Source organism: Odontesthes bonariensis, chromosome 3 (assembly GCF_027942865.1).
Source record: "Odontesthes bonariensis isolate fOdoBon6 chromosome 3, fOdoBon6.hap1, whole genome shotgun sequence".
Lineage (NCBI taxonomy): Eukaryota > Metazoa > Chordata > Actinopteri > Atheriniformes > Atherinopsidae > Odontesthes > Odontesthes bonariensis.
Window position 1 is genome coordinate 43,503,291 of NC_134508.1, and position 24,386 is coordinate 43,527,676.

Genomic DNA, 24,386 nt, shown 5'->3' on the forward strand with positions numbered 1-24,386 from the left:
ACAATTTATTTTCGTACCTTACAATACATATTTCATGTGCAATTGGGTTTTCATAGGACATACATTTCCTGCTTGAAATTTAAGGTTTGTTTTGGTCTGTGCTATGTTTTGGCTATTATTTCAATATACACAGGCCACTTTATTAGGTACATCTGTTCCAATACTTGTTAACACAAATAGCTAATCAGCCAATCGCATGGCTGCAACTCAATGCATTAAGGCATGTAGAGGTGGTCAAGAAAGCTTGGTGAAGTTCAAACCGAGCATCAGAACGGGGGAAGAAAATAGATTTAAATGACTTTGAACGTGGCATGGTTGTTGGTGCCAGACGGGCTGGTCTGAGTATTTCAGAAACTGCTGATCTACTGGGATTTTCACACACAACCATCTCCAGGGTTTACAGAGAATGGTCCGAAAAAGAGAAGATATCCATTGAGCGGCAGTTGTTGATGTGAGAGGTCAGAGGAGAATGGGCAGACTTGTTTGAGATGATAGGAAGGCAACAGTAACTGAAATAACCAGTCGTAACAACCAAGGAATGCAGAATACCATCTCTGAACGCACAAAACGTCGAACCTTGAAGAAGATGGGCTACAGCAGCAGAAGACCACACCGGGTGCCACTCCTGTCAGCTAAGAACAGGAAACTGAGACTATAATTTGCACAGGCTCACTAAAATTGCACAATAGAAGATTGGACAACCATTGGCTGGTCTGACGAATCTTGATTTCAGCTGCAACATTCAGATGGTCGGGTCAGAATTTGGCATAAACAACATGAAAGCATGGATCCATGCTGCCTTGTATCAACGATTCAGGCTGATGGTGGTGGTGTAATGGTGTGGGGGGTAATTTTTAACACTTTGGGCCCCTTCGTACCAATTGAGCATTATTTAAATGCTGCAGCCTACCTTGTATAGTTGCTGACCATGTCCGTCCCTTTATGACCACTGTGTACCCATCTTCTGATGGCTAGAGCACAGAGCACCTTTGGGATGTGGTGGAACAGGAGATTTGCATCATAGATGTGCAGCTGACAGATCTGCAGCAACTGCGTGACGGTGTCATATCAATATGGACCAAAATCTATGAGGAATGTTTCCAACACCTTGTTGAAAGTATGCCAAGAAAAATGAAGGCAGTTCTGAATGTAAAAGGGGTCCAAACTTTTACTAGCAACGTGTATCTAATAAAGGGGCCGGTGAGTGTATATTTGGCATCATTTGGCATTTGGGGAAACATCCATTTCAGTTGTTTTTGAACACTTAGCAAAAAAAAGATACATGACAATGATGGACGATGGACACAGATAGAGGACAAGCCATGCCATTGGCAGCAAATGTCCTGGTGCGCCCTTGTAAAACAGTGTCCGACTGTAAAATGTTTAGAAAATGCAACATTTGAAGGCTGTAGAATAATGAATATAATGTTAAGTTAGTTTTATGCTGTGTGTATGTGTTTCTGTTCAGCTGCAACTATGGGTGGAGCTATGGTTCTGTCTAGAGGTGCTGTAGAAGATGTTGTCCATGACCTGAGGCATCAAACATTATGGAATTAATTTAAAAGTTTTTGCAAATGAATATCCATTTAGAGACTAAATTGTATTATTGATTAGTTTATCATTATACATTTTTTGATAACTCTACCCTGGTCTGCAAATGAAATTATTTGATCCAATTCTGGATTTCCATAGCTCACCACCCACTGTGACACAAACAGAGACTCCAAACTGCAGACTATTACAAAGAACTGGTGGAGTGAAGATCACTTGAAGTACAGATAGATGCTGCAGTCCGTCAGCTTCGTTGCCAATTCCATCTTAAAATAGTATCAGCATTTGTTATTATGTAATAAGACCACAACCAATACTGCAAGAAAAAAACTGCTTCCTTTTGTGCAGTACTAAAGCTGAATCGAGTATTTAAAAGGTGTGCTCTGCACAACACATCATTGTGCCGCAACCACAACAGGCCACAGACCGCCTTGTTTGTGAGTAAAGTCAGTGATAGAACACACAACCAACTTTGATCACATGGGACTCATGTTAATAATGGAGGAAATTTGGGGAATTACCTTTGAAATATATGAAGGGGAAGTCCAGGTGAGAATATTCAATGAAATGCTCAGTAACTTCATTGTAAAAACAAAATATTTATTAAAAAGCCATTGCATACCTTAAGTATATTTGTGTATTTTTAGTTTTCTGTCCGGATGTCAGAGGGAGAAAATAAAATGGCAGTCCATACAAGTGATTATGATATACCAGAATTAGAATGAGTGGAAAGTAATCATTTGTATTCACTGCCATTTTATTTTCTCCTGAGTGTGCAACTGTGTACGATCACATGTGTGACTTTCCTTCCTTTAGGGCTAGGACTATTTAATATTGTATATCCATTATATATCCATTTAAATCAGACATTACATTTCCATGGAGAGTTTTTTATTATTATTATTATTATCCTTTATTTAGCCAGGATTGTCCCATTGAGACTAAGAGTCTCTTCTGCCAGGGAGTCCTGGTCAAAATTTTTAGATATGGAATATGACGTGTGCCTGGTATCTAGTGTCAATTTTAAGTTTAATTCATGTTTTCTTTACATTAATTCAGTTTTTCAAAAAACTAAATAAAACTATAATTTAAACAACATACCACATATAGGTGTGTGTCTAAAATGTGTGTCTGTTTTATCAGCTGGACAATCCAGATGAGCAGGCAGCTCAGATCAGACGAGAACTGGACGGGCGACTGCAGATGGCAGATCAGATTGCTCGGGTAAGAGATGAAGAAGAATGGAAGGTGTACTGAACTCAGAATATGCTGTGTGAAATATCATTTGATTTTAGATTGAGAATTTTTTCTAAATTTTTAATCAAAATCTTGGGTGTTATGCTAGATTTTTGTTGTGACATGATTTAGAACAACAATTGCTTTTCCTTACGTCTATTTACAAAGCACTTTTCAAAATGAGCTGTTTTAAATCAATTAATTTAGATAATCAATCAATTATCAATCTGACTTTCATGAAAAGCATGGGCAAATAAAAATACAATTCAAGATTGACGCAGATTGGGATCACGTACATTAGAATTGTACAATACAGCATTGCCTATGAAGATAATGTATTTTATGCGCATTCTTGTTAACTAAGTAGATGAATTCCTGTTTTATTAAGCTTGGAGGAAGATTCCCAAGGTTTGCCTCCAGAGAGATGGAGGTCATGTATATTGAGGAGCTCCGATCCTCTGTCAACTTGCTAATGGCAAATCTGGAGAGCATGCCTGTGTCCAAGGGAGGAGAGTTTAAGCTTCAGAAACTGAAACGAGGCCACAACACCTCCATTATGGATATGGGCCAGGAGGATGAAAACACACTGTCCAAGTCTGATGTTGTGCTGTCATTCACCCTGGAGGTAAGCAAATGTCTGTTAAATGGTTCAGGTAAGGTTTGGTTTTGGTTGAGTTATTATACTTGTATACATTAAACACAGTAAGGAGAGAAGAGATGGAAGATATCATGGCACAAAAGCACAGAAGGCCCTCTTTGTATCTTGTGCTACTATAGAATTGTGTCCCTTTCACCAAAGGCTTGGGCCAAAGTGACAAGAAACTAACAAAAAACATACGCATTCATAATTATATTTATCATGGGTATTACATTGCATTTCTGTGGGAATGTGCTTTTGATAGAGGAAAAAAGAACTGAGTCTTGAGTGATCAACAAGACTAAAAGCGTGCTACATAAATGCAATCCATTTACCATTCAGTTGACAACATGGAATATCAAAATCTTCTAATTTATTAATAACAATACAGCTTGGTTGTTTTATATTGATTATAATTATGAATAGAAGCACAATCTGTTGTGGTAGGTGGTCAGAAGAGGAGCCATGCACAGAACAAAGCAGCTGGGTCGTAGATTTAAAAACCGCTAGCAGGCTGAACAAGTGGAACAGACTCCCACTCTTCTGGGAGTGGCATGAGACCTGTAGATAGCAGGACTAATTTAGCAGAAACAGGCTATGGACAAGCGTCCCCACTGACTTCAAGCCTGGAACAGGTACATGATATATAGATTCTGAGACAGGAAATGGACCTGGCAAAAGGTCTACAGACTCAAGAATGGGACTGGGACCAACTGAGATTCCAGCTGACTCATAGACCCTTTGAGATGACATTTATTAGGATTTGGCACGATATGAATAAAACTGTATTGAACTTAAAAAAGATAGTTGTTCAGATCAGGAGCATCCAGAGTGGCATGCAGCATATAGTCTAAAGCTGTGTAGGAGATAGACTGAAGGGCCGTTTCAAAAAGAGCATGAAACAGTTTTTGCGTTCCTCCTCGGCCTCAGCCAAGACCTCTGCCATCCCAGGAGACTGAAAAAAACGTGACTTAGTTTGTAGCACTTGAATAAGTCCTTTGGCTACAGATAATCTCCCACAAAGTCTTGAGAGTTCAGTCACTTAGTGAATATAATCAAAAGCAAGGGCGTAACTTTGGGTCTACCATTGGGAGGGTTAAACTCGCAGCATATTTATTTATTTATTTAATCATTTTCTTGCTCGCTAATTTGCCATTCCTGTGTTAGAAATACATTGTGATACTTTTACTGATTTAGGCTACTTAACGTAAATGCAGCAGTTCACTTCACTATTTGGAGGAGCCACACAAGGCTTACACTCTGACTGATGGCGGCGCGCTCAGGCGCAGCGGCTCAGAGCTCTCCCTTATCGTGCGTTGTGCGTTCGTTATCGTGTGTTGTACGTTCGTCTACCCACACTACTAAACAATACAGTCGGCTGGACTTATTGGACATCGGATTCCAGCTGAAGATGACCATCTCCAGCGACTTCCACCACCATCACAACATTCCGGACGAGATAGCGAGACCAGCGGGATCTCCGTGGATTGTTGTCGGGTCTGGCAGGCGACACAGACGGCGGTGCGAGAGGAGACAAAAGCGAGGCTGCAGGGCTGGGCTACTGGCTAGGCTGAGGAAACGGCCACTCAAACCGCCGCTGCCGAGCCTCTACCTCACCAACGCCAGATCCATGGTGCACAAAACGGACGATTTGGAAGTACAGCTGGCTGGTAATCGCTATGTTCGCGATTGCTGTGTACTCGTCATCACAGAGACATGGCTACACACACGGATCCCCGATGCCACGGTGCAGCTAGCAGGTCGCACGCTACACAGATGGGACAGGAACAGTGACTCCGGGAAGAACAGAGGAGGAGGACTCTGCATCTACGTCCATGAAGGTTGGTGTAACAACAGCACTATTCTGGACAGACACTGTTCTCCTGACCTGGAGTTCATGTCGGTGAGATGCTGACCCTTTTTTCTGCCTAGAGAGCTAACTGCTGTTATCATCACTGCAGTATACATACCACCAGACGCTAATGTAAACACGGCTCTCTCTCTGCTGCTAAACGCCATCAATATCCACCAGCGCGCCCACCCAAATGGCGTCCACATTATTGCAGGGGACTTTAATAAAGCAAAGCTAAAGACTGTATTACCAAAATTCCACCAACATGTAAAATGCCCAACAAGAGGGGAAAACACTTTGGATCATGTCTACTCCAACATAAAGCATGCATACAGAGCCATACCCCTCTCCCACCTGGGCCAGTCAGACCACCTCTCTCTGCTCCTCACCCCAGCATACACCCCCCTCAGTCGACAAAAAAAGCCCACTAGGAGGACCATCACCACCTGGCCTGAAGACGCCCTCCCCCGACTGCAGGACTGCTTTGAGCACACACAGTGGGATGCATTCTATCATGAAGACCTGGCAACATTCACAGAGACAGTACTGTCCAACATCAAGTACTGTATTGGGAATGTCACTGTGGAAAAGAACATCTGGGCGTTCCCAAACCGAAAACCCTGGATGACGAACCAGGTCCTCATGCTCCTACGGGCCCGTGACTCAGCCTTCAGGTCAGGTGACAGAGCCTTGTACAGTGCCACCCGTGCCGACCTGAGGAGAGGCATCAGGACTGCTAAGGCAGAATACAAGAGGAGTATAGAGGAACATCTCAACAACCCCAGGGAGGTGTGGCGGGGCATACAGACCATCACCAACTACAGAGGCTGTGCTGTGACACCCGGGGACTCAGATGTGGGGTTGGCAGAGGAGCTGAACAGCTTTTTTGCCCGCTTTGAGTCCCAAACACAGCACTCAGCCTCAGCCACGCCACTCCAACGTCCACTACAACCCCCACCAGCCCTCAGCACCCCCCCCTCGCTCACTCTTGAGGTACAGGATGTGAGGCGGGTGCTCTGTGCAGTGAACCCCAGTAAGGCTGCAGGTCCAGATGGAGTACCTGGGAAGGTGCTTAAGGCATGTGCCAGCCAGCTATCACAGGTCTTCACTGACATTTTCAACCTGTCTCTGGAACAAGCCATCATCCCACCCTGCTTGAAATCTGCCATAATCATTCCGATCCCTAAAAAGTCACCCACAACCAGCCTCAACGACTTCCGCCCCATAGCACTCACCCCAGTTATCACCAAGTGCTTTGAGAAACTGGTCTTGAGACACATCAAAACCTGTCTCCCCCCCACCCTGGACCCGCACCAGTTTGCATACCGGACTAACAGATCCACTGAAGACGCCATAGCCATCGCTCTCCACTCAGCGCTGAGTCACCTGGAGAAACAGGGGAGCTACGTCAGGATGCTCTTCATTGACTTTAGCTCAGCCTTTAACACAATAATACCGGACATTCTGATCCCCAAGTTAGCCAACCTGGGGCTCCCACCATCCACCTGCTGCTGGATAAGAGACTTTTTGGTCAACCGACCCCAGCAGGTGAAACTGGGTCCTCACCTCTCCTCCTCCCGCACTCTCAGCACTGGCTCTCCCCAGGGCTGTGTGCTGAGCCCACTACTCTACTCCCTCTACACATCTGACTGCAGTCCCGCCCACCCAGAGAACACCATTGTCAAATTTGCTGACGACACCACGGTGGTGGGGCTGATCACAGGGGGAAATGAGGCGGCCTACAGAGATGAGGTCCTGAGACTTGGGGAGTGGTGTGAATTAAACAACTTGGCACTGAACATCACCAAGACCAAGGAACTCATCCTGGACTTCAGGCGGAACAGAGCCGACCCTGCCCCCCTGTACATCAACGGCGAATGTGTAGAGCGAGTGGAGTCCTTTAAATACCTCGGCGTCCACCTCTCTGCAGACCTCTCCTGGTCGGTCAACACCACAGCGCTGGTCAAGAAGGCCCAGCAGCGGTTACACTTCCTGAGGGTGCTCAGAAAGGAGCAACTAAACACTCACCTGCTGGTGACCTTCTATCGTTCCACCATTGAGAGCCTGCTGACCTACGCTGTGACAGTGTGGCACTCCAGCTGCACAGAGGCCGATAGGAAGAGACTGCAGAGGGTGGCAAACACTGCACAAAAGATCACTGGCTGCCCTCTGCCTTCCTTGACTGACATCTACAACTCCCGCTGTCTCAGCAGGGCCAGGAACATCTTGAAGGACATCACCCACCCTGGCTTTCATTTCTTTAACCTGTTGCCCTCTGGCAGGCGCTTCAGGTCCATACGGGCCAGAACAAACAGACTCAGGGATAGCTTCTTCCCCAAAGCGGTCACCATACTCAATGCAAATATGCACTAATATAAACTGCACTGACAATATTGGCACTGACCACTGCACTACCCGACACAAGCTACCTCCATCTTCAATACCCTTTCAGTCGCTCTTGAACTCAAGTCTGTGCTTGTTACATTATGTTTGTGTTTTTTTCCTGTGTATTTATACGTTTTTTTTTTTTTACTGTATAGTCTTTTATATTTTGCAAACTGTGTGCACTTTTAAGGAGATGCTCTTTAAATCTCATTGTACTACTGTGTATAATGACAATAAAGGCTTTCAATTTCAATTTCAATTCAATTTATGCCATAACGACACAGTAGTTAAATTCAGTGTTTAAGCACTAGCCAACATTGGCAGATGACAAGAACTTAAAGATTAATCAATTTCATCACTGTATTGGCACCTACATGCAGCAAATGTATTATGCACAATGCAACTCTCGATACATCACACAATACAGGGTGGCACACTGGAGAGCAGCTTGCACCTTTATTCTGAACTGATTTCACATATTGCCCACTTACTATCACATTAAGATTGCTATAAATTAATAATAATATTATTAAAGGAGTCAGACCTGTTACTGATGGTGAACTTGTCTTTGATGTCGGGTGTGTTTCCAGAGCCACTAAAAAAAAAGCTGTTATCAAACCTCTGCTGAAAAAGGACAATCTTGACAAGACACAAATGAACAACTACAAGCCTATCTCAAATCTCCCATTTTTAAGTAAGATCATTGAAAAAGCGGTTTTTCAACCACTTAATTACTTTTTAAAACAAAACAACTGCTATGACACCTTCCAGTCAACTTTTAGACAGAACCACAGCACTGAGACTGCTTTGACAAAGTTTAACAACATATGTCTGAATACAGACGGTGGAAAAATGTCAGTCTTAGTTCTACTAGATCTCAGTGCTGCATTTGATACAGTTGACCACAATATATTACTGAAACGACTGGAAAACTGGGCGGGTTGAACAAATTTCACGGAAAAACATATGTTTTGACTGTTAAGCCCGGTGAAGATTTAACACATTAGCAGTCATTCCAGTTGTCAACGTCGCTTAAAAAGGTGATTTTCTTCTCTTCTGGCATTATCGTGACAGGAGAACCATGCCAACTTTGGATGCAGTTATCTTAGCGATAGCAATAGCCTCAATATACATATCGTTGGAAAGCTTAGTTTATGGCCGTTCATGTGAGCACAATAACTTAGTTTTGTAAATTTTACCAAAGCGACTGGTTTCGCCTTGCAGGATCACATATAAGGAACACATGAGGTGAACGTCTTGGTATGTGCAAGACAACATTCAAGATTTTCGCGCTAGCTTTGTGAACTTTCTGAGCAGCCGTCACAGCCCTTTTCCATCAATTTAACTCTCGTTAATCCACCTCTTAGCACAACAAACCCCAAAAAAGAGTGACTGTTTTGGAGCAAACAGCAACTTAAGAGACAGTTCAGTGACATTGGTTCCACACAGTGATCCCTGGCACCCTCTGGCACCACTCACCAGGTCCAGCGGCTGCGCATAAACAAACTTTCGGTAGAGAAATTGGGTTGGGTAATACCAAGTAGTCGGTTTGGGGGGGGGGTTACATTACAGATTATTTAAAACATGATACTGTCTTGAAATGAAATGAATGAATAAAGAAAACAAACAAAAGTTATTCATTCAGAATTTTATGATATTTTTTGATGATTTGATTTGATGATATTGGGGGGGTTATATTAGCTGGATCTGATTTTTGAGGGGGTCATGACCCCCGTAACCCCCGTGCAAATTACGCGCATGATCAAAAGCCAGTGGCTAAGTGCACAACCCTAAATTCCTCTTCATTTACATCTCCTAAGTTCATAGCTGGTCAGATCCTGTTGCGATAAGTGGTCAAAAAAGGACCCACGCTCAGTACAAATCTGGCAAGAGGGAGACTTTACAAAACGTTTTATTTGACTAAAAAAAAAAAAAAAAAACCTGAGGTGCTGCCAGAGCAGGGAATCCAGGAAGAGAAAACCCATGTAGCATGAGTTTTGCACAAAGGTAGAAACACAAACCCAGGCTGACATGGAAAATGCTAAGAGGATCTACCAAACAACATAGGATCTGCTTTGTTGAACAGCATGAGCAAAACAAAGAGAAACCATTTTTTTCTGTTGGAGAAATATAGTCTGGTATTTGTGTGAAGCGACATGTTTCACAGTGCAATTGCATTCAGGCAACAGTATGTTGTTTGAGCATTGTTGTTGGTATGCTGCATGAATGCAGAAAGCACAGAGCAGTAGCCTGGGTGCCAGCCGAACTTAGCCCCGCCCATAAAAGTTTTGGTCGGGAAGTTTGGTCTGGCTCTGCTCAGTTGGGAAATCATTATGCCCGACCAAGAATCGGTCGACCCAATCAGATTGCCAGGGCGGGCTTTATACGATGATGGACAGATGATCAACAGAGACATTATCGACTACGTCACTAAAGAGCTGAACATGGCTGCCGCTGGAGAGCTAGGGTGTGTAGATTCTGCCATTGAGTCTGTTCTACAGGATCTCCACATTGCATTCATTTTGACGAACAGAGGAACGCGATAAAGGCTTTTATCGATGGAAAAGATGTTTTTGCCATCCTTCCTACAACAAGTGTGTGTTGCTTAATCTACGTCACATACTACGTTGCTCTGATTGGTTGTAGGTCTATCCAATTGAGCAAAGAGGCATTTTTTCTCCTGGTTCGGTTGAAACACGCCCCATACTCAAAACTCTATTGAGCGGTATCAGACTCACATTCTGACTATTCAATTCAATTCAATTCATTTTTATTTATATAGCGCCAAATACAACAAATGTCATCTCAAGGCACTTAGATAGTAAGTCCAATTCAAGCCAATTGGAATTCAATTAATTAATAATAATCATAATTCATAAAATTATCCAATTCGTTCATATAGAGCCAATTCAAAAACAATTTCCTAGCTAAGAAAACCAACAGATTACACTGAAAACTTTTTGTTTTTCGGTCCAATCTCCCGGCCTGAGCGTGCCTGAGGCGACTGTGGAGAGAAACGACTCCCTTTTAACAGGAAGAAACCTCTGGCAGAACCAGACTCAGGAAGAGTGGCCATCCGCCTCGACCAGCTGGGGTTTGAGAAGACAGAAGGGGGGGGGGGGGCCACAGCGGCGGCGGCACTGTAACACCATTCAAAGGATATCTGTTGGAACAGGGAAACACGAGTTAATGACCACAATAATATCACATATACATAAAGAGAGTAAAGTGAGGAAAGATGTGACAGATGAGGCCCCCCAGCAGTCTAGGCCTATAGCAGCTTAACTATGGGATGTTTCAGGATTACCTGAGCCATCCCTATTCAAGGTAAACACAAGAAACTTGTGCTAACGAAAAAATAAATAATAAAATAAAGGACCAGACTCAGTGAGTAATTCCCTATACTCCCTATATAGATCTGCTCCTCACACCACAACAACCATCTTTTTACAGCCACAAGCTACCTCAGCCTCTCACCAACTGCACACCAGTCACAGCGGGGTGGGGATGCAAACCCTGGTTCGGGTAGGGGGAGAAATAAAAGAGGTAAGATAAGCGGGAATGGGATTCAAACCCTGGTTCGGGTAGGGGGTAATGAAAGTATAGAGGGTGCCAGAGGTGGAGGCAGAACAAGACACACTAGCAGACACACTATCAGATTCAACAGACCTAACTATAAGCTTTATAAAAAAGGAAAGTTTTAAGCCTGGTCTTAAAAGTGGAAAGGGTGTCTGCTTCCCGGACATTTACTGGCAGCTTATTCCACAAGAGAGGGGCCTGATAACTGAAGGCTCTGCCTCCCATTCTACTTTTAGAAACTCTGGGAACCTCAAGTAAACCTGCAGTTTGGGAACGAAGTGCTCTGTTAGGAAAATATCTTACAATGAGATCTTTAAGATATGATGGAGCTCGGTCATTAAGAGCTTTATATGTAAGGAGAAGAATCTTAAATTCTATTCTGAATTTAACAGGGAGCCAATGAAGAGAAGCTAAAACTGGAGAAATATGATCTCTGCTGTTAGTTCTCATCAGAACTCTGGCTGCAGCATTTTGGATCAACTGAAGGCTTTTCAGAGAATATGTGGGACAGCCCAATAATAAAGAATTACAGTAGTCCAATCTTGAAGTAACAAATGCATGAATTAGTTTTTCTGCATCACTCTGAGACAAGATGTTCCTGATTTTAACAATATTACGAAGGTGAAAGAAGGCAGTCCTAGAAACCTGTTTTATATGCGAGTCAAATGATAAGTTCTGGTCAAAAATAACTCCAAGGTTCCTCACTGTAGAACTAGAAGCCAAGGAAATACCATCTAGAGTAACTATATAGCTAGACAATTTCTCCCTGAAACGCTCAGGTCCAAAGATAACGACTTCAGTTTTGTCTGAATTTAGAAGCAGACAGTTCTGAGTCATCCAGGTCTTTATGTCTTTAAGACATGCTTGTAGTCTGACCAACCTATTGGGTTCATCTGGTTTTATAGATAAGTACAGCTGAGTATCATCAGCATAGCAATGGAAATTAATGCCATGCTGTCTAATAATGTTACCTAATGGAAGCATGTATAAAGTAAAAAGAATCGGTCCAAGCACAGAACCCTGAGGAACTCCATGACTTACTCTGGTGTGTGAGGAAGATTCTTCATTTACAAGAACAAACTGAAATCTATCAGATAAATATGACTTAAACCAGCCTAATGCAGTTCCTTTAATCCCAATAACATGTTCAAGTCTGTGTAATAAGATACTGTGATTGACCATATCAAATGCAGCACTGAGATCCAACAGGACAAGCACAGACACAAGTCCGCTATCAGAGGCTAAGAGGAGATCATTGGTAACTTTCAGCAGTGCAGTTTCTGTGCTATGATGCACTCTGAATCCTGACTGAAACTCTTCAAACAGATTATTTCTGTGTAAATGATCACAAAGCTGAGCTGCAACTATTTTTTCAAGACCTTTAGACATAAAAGGGAGATTGGATATAGGTCTATAATGAGCCAACACTTCTGAATCAAGAGTAGGTTTTTTAAGTAAAGGTTTAATTAGAGCAACCTTAAAAGGCTGAGGTACATATCCTGTCAACAAAGACAGATTGATCAAATCCAATATGGAAGTGTCAATTAATGGGAAAACCTCCTTGAACAGTCTGGTTGGGATTGGGTCTAAAACACAAGTTGATGGTTTAGAAGAGACTATTGCTGTCGTTAGTTCAGAGAGATCAACTGGGCAGAAGCCGTCTAAATACAAATCAGGTTCTAAAGATACTTCTAAAGCTGCTGTACTTGATGATACATCACTGATAATAGTGGGAAGGACTCTATCAGTCTTCTCTCTGATAGAAACAATTTTATTAATAAAGAAGCTCATGAAATCATCACTGCTGAGAGTTAAAGGAATAACTGGCTCAGCAGAGCTCGGACTCTTAGTCAGACTGGCTACAGTGCTGAAAAGAAACCTGGGATTATTCTTATTCTCTTCTATCAATGATGAATAATAAGCAGTTCTAGCTTTACGAAGGGCTTTCTTATACATTGTTAAACTATCTTTCCAGACTAACTGAGACTCTTCTAAATTAGAGGAACGCCACTGTCTCTCCAGCTTTCTTGCAGTCTGCTTTAAAGCACGCAGCTGTGAATTATACCAAGGAGCCAACCTCTTCTGACTGATTACCTTCCTTTTCAGAGGGGCAACATTGCCCTGTGCTGTACGCATTGAAACTATAGTGCTGTCAACAAGAGAGTCAAGTGCTGCTGGAGTAAAGTTTAGGTAGTCGTCCTCTGTCATATCTGCACATGGCAGTGAAGAAAAGGATGATGGAATTAATTCTTTAAATCTGGTTACAGCATCCTCTGATAGACACCTTCTATATGTAAATTTCTTCTCAGAAACTGTATAGTCAAGTAATGTAAACTCAAAGGTTATCAGAAAATGGTCAGATAAGACAGAGTTATGAGGGAACACTGTTAACTGTTCACTCTCAATGCCATAAGTCAGCACAAGATCAAGGGTGTGATTAAGGTAGTGAGTCGGTCTGTGTACACTCTGAGAAAATCCAATAGAGTCCAATATAGAATTAAAGTTCATATTCAGGCTGTCATTTTCAACATCTACATGAATATTAAAGTCACCCACTACAATGACTTTATCTGTACTCAGCACTAACTGGGATAAAAGCTCTGAGAATTCAGACAGAAACTCAGAATAAGGGCCAGGTGGACGATACACAACAACAAACACAAGAGGTTTCTGGGATTTCCACTTTGCGTGGGAAAAACTGAGAATCAGAGATTCAAAAGAGCTCAAACTAATCTTGGGTCTGGGACTGATGAGTAACCCTGATCTGAAAATAGCTGCCACTCCTCCTCCTCTGCCTGTGGTTCGAGGAACGTGAACATTTAAACAGTCAGAGGGAGTTGCTTCATTAATGCTAACATGATCCTCCTGCTGCAGCCAGGTTTCTGTAAGACAAAATATATCAATATGATAATCACAAATCAACTCATTCACTAACAGAGACTTCGTAAGGAGAGATCTGATATTCAGCAAACCACATTTAATAGTTTGATGTTTTTGTTCAGTTAAAGTTTTTGTTTTAGTTTTTTTTTGCACAAGAGGATTTGCTCCTTTTGTGTTAATTGATTGGGGGGGTAACAGCAGGTGGGAAACTGCAGAGAAGTGTGTAAGACTACAACTCTGCATCCTGCTCTGAGCCCTGGGTTGTCATGTTTTAGGGTGGCAAATAAATTCTTCCATATTTCTAGAAATGAGAGCTGCTCCTTCCAAAGTGGGATGGATGCCATCTCTCCTCATCAGACCAGGTTTTCTCCAGAAAGATTGCCAATTATCTATGTAGCCCACGTTGTTTGCTGGACACCATCTAGACAACCAGCGATTGTAGGACGACATGCGGCTAAACCTGTCATCACTGGTCAGATTTGGCAGGGGTCCAGAGAAAACTACGGAGTCCGACATTGTTTTGGCAAAATTACACACCGATGCAACATTAATTTTAGTAACCTCCGATTGGCGTAACCGGGTGTCATTAACGCCGACGTGAATAACTATTTTACCAATCGTGAATCGTGAGTATGACGTAGTCAGGCTAACAGAGCAGTGCCCTACTTCTCAAATCAGTTTCTACGTATAACCAAGTGTAAAATCAAAACGAGCTAAAAAAAAAAAAGGCAAAGTCTTCATTATTTCTCAGACATGTTCACAAGTCATTTTTCCAAGTCCAAGTCAAGTTATTGAAGACAAATGATAAGTCAAGTCTCAAATGACTGAAATTAACGTTCTATCATCAGACACATGCCATTTGGTCCAGATAAGACTGCATTGCAGTATGTTATGGCATGCAAGCATGTACTGTATTATCAACATATGTAATATCATTATACACTGCAGGATCAAAATTGATCAGAGCATGGTCACTTATAGCTACCGTCTGCAACTTTTTTTTAGTCATATTAGCTTGAACTGTCATGGGATTCTGGAAGTAGAATATTAAATAGGCTGTTTAGGAAAAATCCCGAATTCTGTAGCTCCCTCTAAAGCCTGTAATCGTGCTCGCGAAAATCGAGCGCTCCCGGCTGTTTTTAACCAATCAAGTTAGGTTTATTATTGATCTATTATCTGAGCAGAACAGTCACCAACCACGTCTTCCATGCTGAGCGTGAGTCTGCCCCCAGCTTGTGTGCGCGCACACTGGTGTGAACTCACGTGCACAACCTCGTCCACAGAGGGGGAGGGACCTGAAAGTTGTATCAGTTCGAATTTTCCGACTTTAGACTCGGAATTTTGAAAACCTGCCGACAGCAGCTTTAAGAGGGCAATTTCAATCCAATGTGAAGAAATGCCATGAAAGCTTGTTTGAAGTATATAAATGTATTTTGAAATATGTGTGCCTGCTCTGCACCACAGTATGCATTAACACACATATCAATAACTGGCTGTGTAGCCTGAACTTCTCATGCATAATATTTTCCAGCGCAATTTCAGTGCATTTTTCATTTTTTTTGACAGTGTCAACCTGGAATTTTATGAGGTGTCCCTGAAATGACAAAAGTAGGCTATTTGAAAACCGCAATTAGATTAATGTTAAGCTACATCTACGCAGACTTGGCTTAGCAATTCATTTGGTAACTGTTAACCTGGGCTACTTAACCAAAGTCCTTCCCAAATTTCACAGGCTGCTGCAGATAAATCAGCAACCGTGTAGTGAACAATGAAGCTATGATATGCAGATAGTTTACAACACTGTTTACTTTGATTAGTTTGCTAGCGGTACCTGTAGATACGTGCTAAGTTTCTCTTTTACATTACAAAGAGACTGACCTGTCCTTGTGCGTTTTAGGTGTCATTTATCATCATTGTCATCATTTATCCTGATACCACACACTTTGCAAGTGGCCGTTCGCTTGTTTGCTATGTGTGAATGCTTTTTAAACAAATGTGACAACATATGGCACAGTTCCAGATGAGCTTCACGTTGCCATGGTTACGGTAGTTTTTATATCAGTGGCTGCACGCATGCGTGAGGCTATGTTGCGCTCAGCCTGCCAATAGCCTTGTCATTCAACGGAATTAATAAAATAAAGATTAGAAACAATAATTTCTTGATATGAAGATTGTTTACGAGTCCCAAACCTCGAGTCCAAGTCGAGGCTTAAGTCTTTTGAGGGCAAGTCTGAAGTCAAGTCTCGAGTCATGAGACTCAAGTCCCCATCTCTGTTATTTGTGCATACTGCATTACTGAGGTGCTAAGATGTCTAAGACCAGCAACACACAGCTAAGCTAACTAGCGTCGAGATGCCTCCTCTGTTTGCAGATGACTACTATAAACTTCTGCAGAAGATTGCTGCGCTTGAGAGGAAGCTTCGTCATCCAGAGGTAAATGTGGATGTTAACAGACTGTGTGGAAATCCGACCACTTTAGCACTGACTCAGATCAGTGGACAAAAACATGCTAATCCCCGGCAAAAGAGCACTGATAAAGTAACAGAGAAACGGGCTCTGAACTGTACAATAAATCTACCAGCAGTAGTCCTCCCTGGAGGAGACCATGTGATGAGACCAGCTGGCCAGCTGGCCTGCACTCCCTCCCAGGCTGAACGCCTCTTCAACCCCGGTCACTCGAAAGACATGGCGATGGCGGTGTCCCACTCCAGGGTGTCCACCCGCCTGCAGCCCAAGTCCTTAAGCTGGGCATACACTGTGCGATTTCTGGCCCGATTTCGACAAGATTTTCACTCGTGCGACTATTTTGGAGATCGGGCCGAGTTTTGGCTCAATCGTGCGTCTCGCATCGTGTAGTATACATGGGGTAACGACAAACGATTAAGCCCTCCCGACCACCTCCCGATCGATCGGATGAAAATCAAACTTGTTTGAAATCCTGGTCGCTCCTCGTGAGGCTCTCGCACAGTTGAAGCAGCTGGACGAGCCGATTGACCTCATCCTGTCACACTACGCATGCGCAAACATAGGCACGGAAGAGAAAATTGTCAACAGAAGAAGAAAAAGACAACAGAACAGCATGGCAGCGACCGGCGACCGAGTCCGACGTGTCGTGCAGTGTGAGCAGCCAGATCGCATCAGACCATCGGGTCGTACAGTGTGAGAACAGGAATCGTGAGCTGTGACGTTTTAACCCTTGCGATTCACTCGTACAGTATGAGCAGCAGCTGAATACCGCGATTGAAAAAATCGCACAGTGTATGCCCAGCTTTAGTCTTTGGCGAACTCAACCTTTCCGGCATCCTGTCGTTCCCTCTTGTTCTCTCTTGTTCCCTCTTGTTCCCTCTTGTTCTCTCTTGTTCTCTCTTGTTCTCTCTTGTTCTCTCTTGTTCTCTCTTGTTCTCTCTTGTTCTCTCTTGTTCTCTCTTGATCTCCAACTCTTACCTGCATGTTGCTGGTCCTCCTGCTTAAAAAGGGTGTCAAATCCAAGCCAATTGCCACCACCTGTCGCTCATTGCAATCAAGTCCGTTGCTTGTAAGTTTGGGTTCAGTTAGAGGTCAGTATGTAAAAACCACTACATGCAATTCATAAAACAAAATAAGCAGACAAAGTCGGTAAAAAAACAGGCAAAATAAAAACTGACCTGCATTTATCTTCAGTCGATTAGTTTACTGTGACAGTGTCTTTACAGGTCTGACTAAAAAGTCCATCAAACAGCTGCAGCTGACCCAGAGCACTGCTGCTCGAGTCCTCACATGGACCAAAAAAGTAGATCACATCACCCCTTTCCTGAGGTCTTTGCACTGGCTTACTGTCTCTCAAAGAATAGATTTTAAAATGCTTATTTTATAAAGCTTTTAATGGTTTAGGGCCCAAATATATTAGTTACCTCCTTTTACCATATGAACCATCCAGACCACTCAGGATCTCGGGTACAGATCTGCTCTCCATCCCCAGAGTCAGAGCCAAACAGGAAGAAGCAGCTTTTAGTTCTTATACTCCTAATATCTGGAACAAACTTCCAGAAAAACGCAGGTCTGCTGAAACCCTCAGTTATTTTAAATCAAGGTTAAAGACTCATTTGTTTACTGCTGCATTTGATTAGAGTACTTATTAAGGTTTTTAATGACCGTTTTAATTTTTTTCTTTTTTTTTTAAGTTGTTTTTAGGTCAATTTATTTAATTTGTTTTGGTCTTGTTGCTTCTTTTGTTAAATGTTTTATTCTGCTCATGTTCCTCTGTCATTGTGCTCTGGTGTATTGTGTGAAGCACTTTGAATTGCCTTGTAGCTGAAAGGTGCTATACAAATAAACTTGCCTTGCCTACTAGGGCACTGAGAAAACCAAAGAGCATAATTACTGGGAAGGGTGATATTTGAGACATGGCAAGCTGAGAGGATCAGGGCCCATTCCAGGTTGCCCTTGGCCTGGGTGGAGAACTGCAGAACTGTGCTGGGGATATTGTTGAGCTGTTAAAAGAGCACTTTGAACATCACCTTAATCCAACCAGCACGTCCCTCATTCAGGAGGCAGAGTCCAAGGACTTGGGGGAAGAGTTGCCCAACATCTTGGCAGTGGTTGCAGTAGTAGTTAAGCTTTCCCATCTGAAGGGTACCAGGGATAGATGAGATTCCCCCCGAGGTGCTGAAGGCTCCGGACAATGTCAGCTGTTTTGGCTGACACAACTCTTCACTGTTGCTGGGATGAAAGTCAGCTCCTCAAAAATCCGAAGCCAAGATGCTCAACTTGAAAAAGGTACAGTGCTCCCTCCGGGTCTGGAATTAGTGTCTGCCTCAAACACAAGAGTATCTCTTGATCATGTTTACAAGTGATGGCAATTAGGAGCGAGAGATGATTAGAGAGATTGGGGCTTAGTCAGCAATAATGAAGGTGCTGCTCTAAATGGCAAAGCTCTGATTTACCAGTTAATTTTCATTCCAATCATTTCCTATGGTCACGAGATTGCACATGTCATGAGATTGAGAAGAGATTGAGAGAATGAGGTTGCATATACAGGCGGCTGAAATGAGTTTCCCTCAGACGGTGGCTGGGTTTCTGATTGGGATACCTCCCGGTCACCTCAGGTCACCTTGGTTCTCAGTTCCACTGCACACCTATCTCAGTTCTATCTGTCATAGCTGGAGTCAGTCACTAATCCGTTTCCCACATCATTTAAGCTCCCTGGTTTTTGACAGTCCTTGTCAGATCCTCCCTATTACTACCACGTCTTCCCAGTCTATTCATACTTATGTTCTTGTTTACAGTTTCCACAAAAAATATTCAAGTCAAATTAGACAAAACATAGAAAAAACATTTATTTCAGTCATCAGAGATAGGGTTGCCCATAAATCCACCTTAGTAGATGGATTTTACATAAAGATTTTACATTAACACATGGTATATTCAACTGAAAAAGACCCACATCATACCTCAATTAATCTCTCAACAGCTATGACTACCGCAACTTTTACAGCAAACACTCAACCAACTAATATCACCGGACAAACATTTAACTACCCTCAATCGTTTGCCGAAAAATATGGCAACTGTCCTGGCGGCTTCCTTGTTGGGTTTCACAAACATGTCTGGTTCATTTTAGCACCACTTTTCATCAAAATGGTTTCAGAAACAAAACAAAATTGAAGATTCCTATCCATCATTAATACTGCTGCCATTTATTTTTTCCATAACCCTAGCAAATATACATTAATACTGTCAAATTTCTCTCTTATCAATGTTGACAGTTGAAAATTGTCATTAAGGCATGATCACGTAGATTAAAAAAAGTATTACCATCCATAATTCACTCTGATCAAACCTCTTTTTTTCTTAAAAAAACTAAATAAATGCAGACTTTGATTCCATGCATTATTTATCTGTTCAACAAACAAACACAATGGTGTCAAAAAACGCTTTTGATTAAGGAAACTCAACTTTCCTGTTTGCCATCTTTGAGGACATTTGGCTTTTTTGAATCATTCATAAGTTGGAACAAGATTCTTTACATTTCAACTTCCACCATTATCATCACATCTCAAAGCCTCACATTGGCTAACCAAGGATGCCTACTCTTCCCCTCTGCTAACCATCTTCACTGAACCATTAGCGGCAGCCATATATCAGAACCACTGCAGTAAAAGAATTCTATGTCTTAGGACATCCTTGTTCCAAGACATAATAAAACTTGTTTAGTGGATTTTGTGAATTATGAGCTCTTTACCCTTTTTGAGATACTGAGGGGGGCTTGGATGTTTGCCCAACCAGGTATTATGTGTTCTATGAACTTGGAAAAGTCTTAAGACCATGTACCGTGTTGAGGTGTACTATTGGGATTGGGGGTGTAGACCGTGAGCCAGGGCCTCAAAATATGGAAACCGTTACCGAAAAAGTGGCAAAGGTTACCATACCTTTTCTGAAAGCCTGGAATCTCAGCTTTTCAATGATGTATGATGGCCATCTGACAAGAGTAGCTGTTTTGAGTTATCACACATAATGTAAACTAAGGTTAAAAGTTTGAAGAGCTCCAAAGTTGGCTGTACTTATCTAAAATGTTCACAAAAGGATTTAAATGAAAGCTCAGAGTCTCCCCTTTAAAATGATACCAAACATAACAAAATAAAATATTCCAATATGTCCAATATAGATTTCCAGTTATGTCAGTGTTCTGCTTTTTTATACGCATTATTTTCTCAACCTTAGTTTACATTATGTGCTGTCTGAATGTAGCCTAAGAGAACTTTTGTCCACTAATTCAACTTTAAGTTTTCTAAAATAAAGACTCTTTTTTCAGAAGTAAAAGCATTGACACATTTAATTGAAAAGTTGCCAAGACAGTTTGCATTTTCTCTAAATATAGCTCCAAAAATGAATGAAATGCTTTGAAATTTCATGTACTGAGGACACAGCTTCTGGTTGATTTGTCAACAATAAAACATTTAATCATGATTCTTTCAAACAAAACTTTTAAGAAACGTGGAGTTGACGGTGATGTGAACAGAGTTGACAAACCATGCGTAATAGACCAAAAACAGTAACATTAAAACTTTTAAAACCATCTTTTTTAAATGTAAAAACATTTCGTAGCAATTTGTACATCTGAAAATCTATAAATTCATCAATTTGAGCAATAACAACACAACGAAATAACAACTTGTACCTCCCTCACTCCCTCTGCGATTTCAGCCCATATTTCTTTGTCGATTTCAACACGGCGCCCTGTCACTTGGGATGATTCTGAGGACATCATCAAAGAGATACCACAAAGTATCCTCACAGTTTGTCCAGTAGAACCGATTTTTCCCCACCATGTACATGCATGTGACTTTTGCATGCGTCTCATTGACCTCAACAATGGCCCCAGGATAAAAGTGGTCATCATATTTAACGACACCACTGTCCAATCATATCTTTGCTCTCCCACTTGATTTCTCCTGTTGTTCGTCGCTCTTCAGTGGTATCAGAGAGGACAGGCTCCAAATTCAAATCTCTGTGAGTTGTGACATGTACACTGAAGAATGTTTAGTTGAGCAGGGACGTCTGACATCTCTGTGGATGACCTTTCCTGATGCTTGAGTGATCATTTGATGGAGGCTCATCGTGGAAGGAACCACTGGGAGTTGTTTGGGCATCTTCTGCACAGCTTTGTTCACAGCCTCCTCCTCGATGTAGAACAGCTGTATAGAGGTCTGGATAATCAACAGACTGTCATAAATCAAATCAAATTTATTTATATAGCACATTTCATGTACAAACAATTCAAAGTGCTTCACATAAAATAAAAGCATTGCAGCAAGGAGTGGAAGAAGCATTAAAATACATAAAAGAATATAAAGAGAAACAAATAAAATCATTTAAATTAATTTAAAAACAAGCAACAGTCCAGATAAGTTCAAAGATATCGTGCAGATTTCATGCATGGACACATGAGAACAGAACTGTTTTTAACCTGGATTTAAAAATGTCTCCATTTGGTGAAAGTTTAATCTCCACTGGCAGTTTGTTCCACTTGTTTGCAGCATAACAGCTAAATGCTGCTTCTCCATGTTTAGTCTGGACTGGACCAGCTGACCTGAGTCCTTGGATCTAAGAGCTCTGCTGGGTTTATATTCTCTGAACATATCACAGATGTATTTTGGGCCTAAACCGTTCTGGGATTTGTAAACCATCAGCAGGCTTTAAAATCTATTCTGTGACTGACTGGAAGCCAGAGTAAAGATTTTAAAGCTGCTGTGATGTGTTCAGATCTCTTAGTCCGGGTTAAAACTCCAGCAGCAGCGTTCTGGATGAGCTGCAGATGTTTAATGCTCTTTTTGGGAAGTCCAGTTAAAAGAGCATTACAGTAATGGAGTCTACTGGAGATTAATGCATGGATGAGTTTCTTCTGGTCTTTTTGGGAGAGGAAACCTTTCATTGATGAGTGATACTTTTGGACGCCGTGTTCCCTTGCCCGGACGCGGGTCACCGGGGCCTCCCCCTGGAGACAGGCCCAGGGGTGGGGCCCGCCGGCGAGCGCCTGGTGGCCGGGTCTGTGCCCGTGGGGCTCGGTCGGGCACAGCCCGAAGAAACGACACGGGTCCCCCTTCCTACGGGCTCACCACCCGTGGGAGGGGCCATGGGGGTCGGGTGCAGTGTGAGCTGGGCGGCAGCTGAAGGCAGGGACCTTGGCAGTCTGATCCTCGGCTACTGAAGCTGGCTCTTGGGACGTGGAACGTCACCTCTCTGCTGGGGAAGGAGCCTGAGCTGGTGCGCGAGGCTGAGCGGTTCCGGCTAGATATAGTCGGACTCACCTCGACGCATGGCTTGGGCTCCGGAACCAGCCTCCTCGAGAGGGGTTGGACTCTCTTCCACTCTGGAGTTGCCCACGGTGAGAGGCGTAGAGCAGGTGTGGGCATACTTATCGCCCCCCGGCCGTGCGCCTGTACATTGGGGTTCACCCCGGTAGACGAGAGGGTAGCCTCCCTCCGCCTCAGGGTGGGGGGACGGGTCCTGACTGTTGTTTGTGCTTATGCACCGAACGGTAGTTCAGAGTACCCACCCTTTTTGGAGTCCCTGGAGGAGGCACTAGAGAGTGCTCCTCCGGGAGACTCCCTCGTCCTGCTGGGGTACTTCAATGCTCACGTGGGCAATGACAGTGAGACCTGGAGGGGCGTGATTGGGAGGAACGGCCCCCCCGATCTGAATCAGAGTGGTGTTTTGTTGTTGGACTTCTGTGCTCGTCACGGATTGTCCATAACGAACACCATGTTCAGGCATAAGGGTGTCCATATGTGCACTTGGCACCAGGACACCCTAGGCCGCAGCTCGATGATCGACTTTGTAGTCGTATCATCGGACTTGCGGCCGTATGTCCTGGACACTCGGGTGAAGAGAGGGGCGGCGCTGTCAACTGATCACCACATGGTGGTGAGTTGGCTCCGCTGGTGGGGGAGGAAGCCGGTCAGACCTGGCAGGCCCAAACGTATTGTGAGAGTCTGCTGGGAACGGCTGGCGGAATCCCCTGTAAGGAGGAGTTTCAACTCCCACCTCCGGCAGAGCTTCAACCATGTCCCGGGGGAGGTGGGGGACATTGAGCCCGAATGGGCCATGTTCCGTGCCTCCATTGTTGAGGCGGCCGACCGGAGCTGTGGCCGCAAGGTGGTCGGTGCCTGTCGTGGCGGCAATCCCCGAACCTGCTGGTGGACCCCAGTGGTGAGGGAGGCCGTCAAGCTGAAGAAGGAGTCCTATCGGGCCTTTTTGGCCAGTGGGACTCTGGAAGCAGCTGATGGGTACCGACAGGCCAAGCGGAACGCAGCCTTGGCGGTTGCTGAGGCAAAAACTCGGGCTTTGGAGGAGTTCGGGGAGGCCATGGAGAACGATTTCCGGACGGCCTCGAGGAGATTCTGGTCCACCCTCCGGCGGCTCAGGGGGGGGAAGCGGTGCACCGTCAACACCGTGTATGGTGAGGGCGGGGCTCTGCTGACTTCAACTAGGGACGTCGTGAGTCGGTGGGGGGAATACTTCGAGGGCCTCCTCAATCCTACCGACACGCCTTCCGATGAGGAAGCAGAGTTGGGGAGCTCGGACGTGGGACCTCCCATTTCTGGGGCTGAGGTTGCCGAGGTGGTCAAAAAACTCCTCGGTGGCAAGGCCCCGGGGGTGGATGAGGTCCGTCCTGAGTTCCTCAAGGCTCTGGATGTTGTGGGGCTGTCTTGGTTGACACGCCTCTGCAGCATCGCGTGGACATCGGGGGCAGTGCCTCTGGACTGGCAGATCGGGGTGGTGGTCCCC

The 24,386-nt window shown here is 43.6% G+C and overlaps 1 protein-coding gene across 4 annotated transcripts in view; it reads left to right on the forward strand.

Annotated features, from left to right (window-relative positions):
* Positions 1 to 24,386, forward strand: part of LOC142377607 (calcium-dependent secretion activator 1-like) — a 452,862-nt gene that overhangs the window by 41,064 nt on the left and 387,412 nt on the right. For all 4 annotated transcript variants that reach the window (XM_075461876.1, XM_075461875.1, XM_075461877.1 and 1 more), the window contains 2 exons: positions 2,695 to 2,775; positions 3,176 to 3,412. In XM_075461876.1, coding sequence (XP_075317991.1) covers positions 2,695 to 2,775; positions 3,176 to 3,412 — 318 coding nt within the window. The remainder of the gene's footprint in view (positions 1 to 2,694; positions 2,776 to 3,175; positions 3,413 to 24,386) is intronic.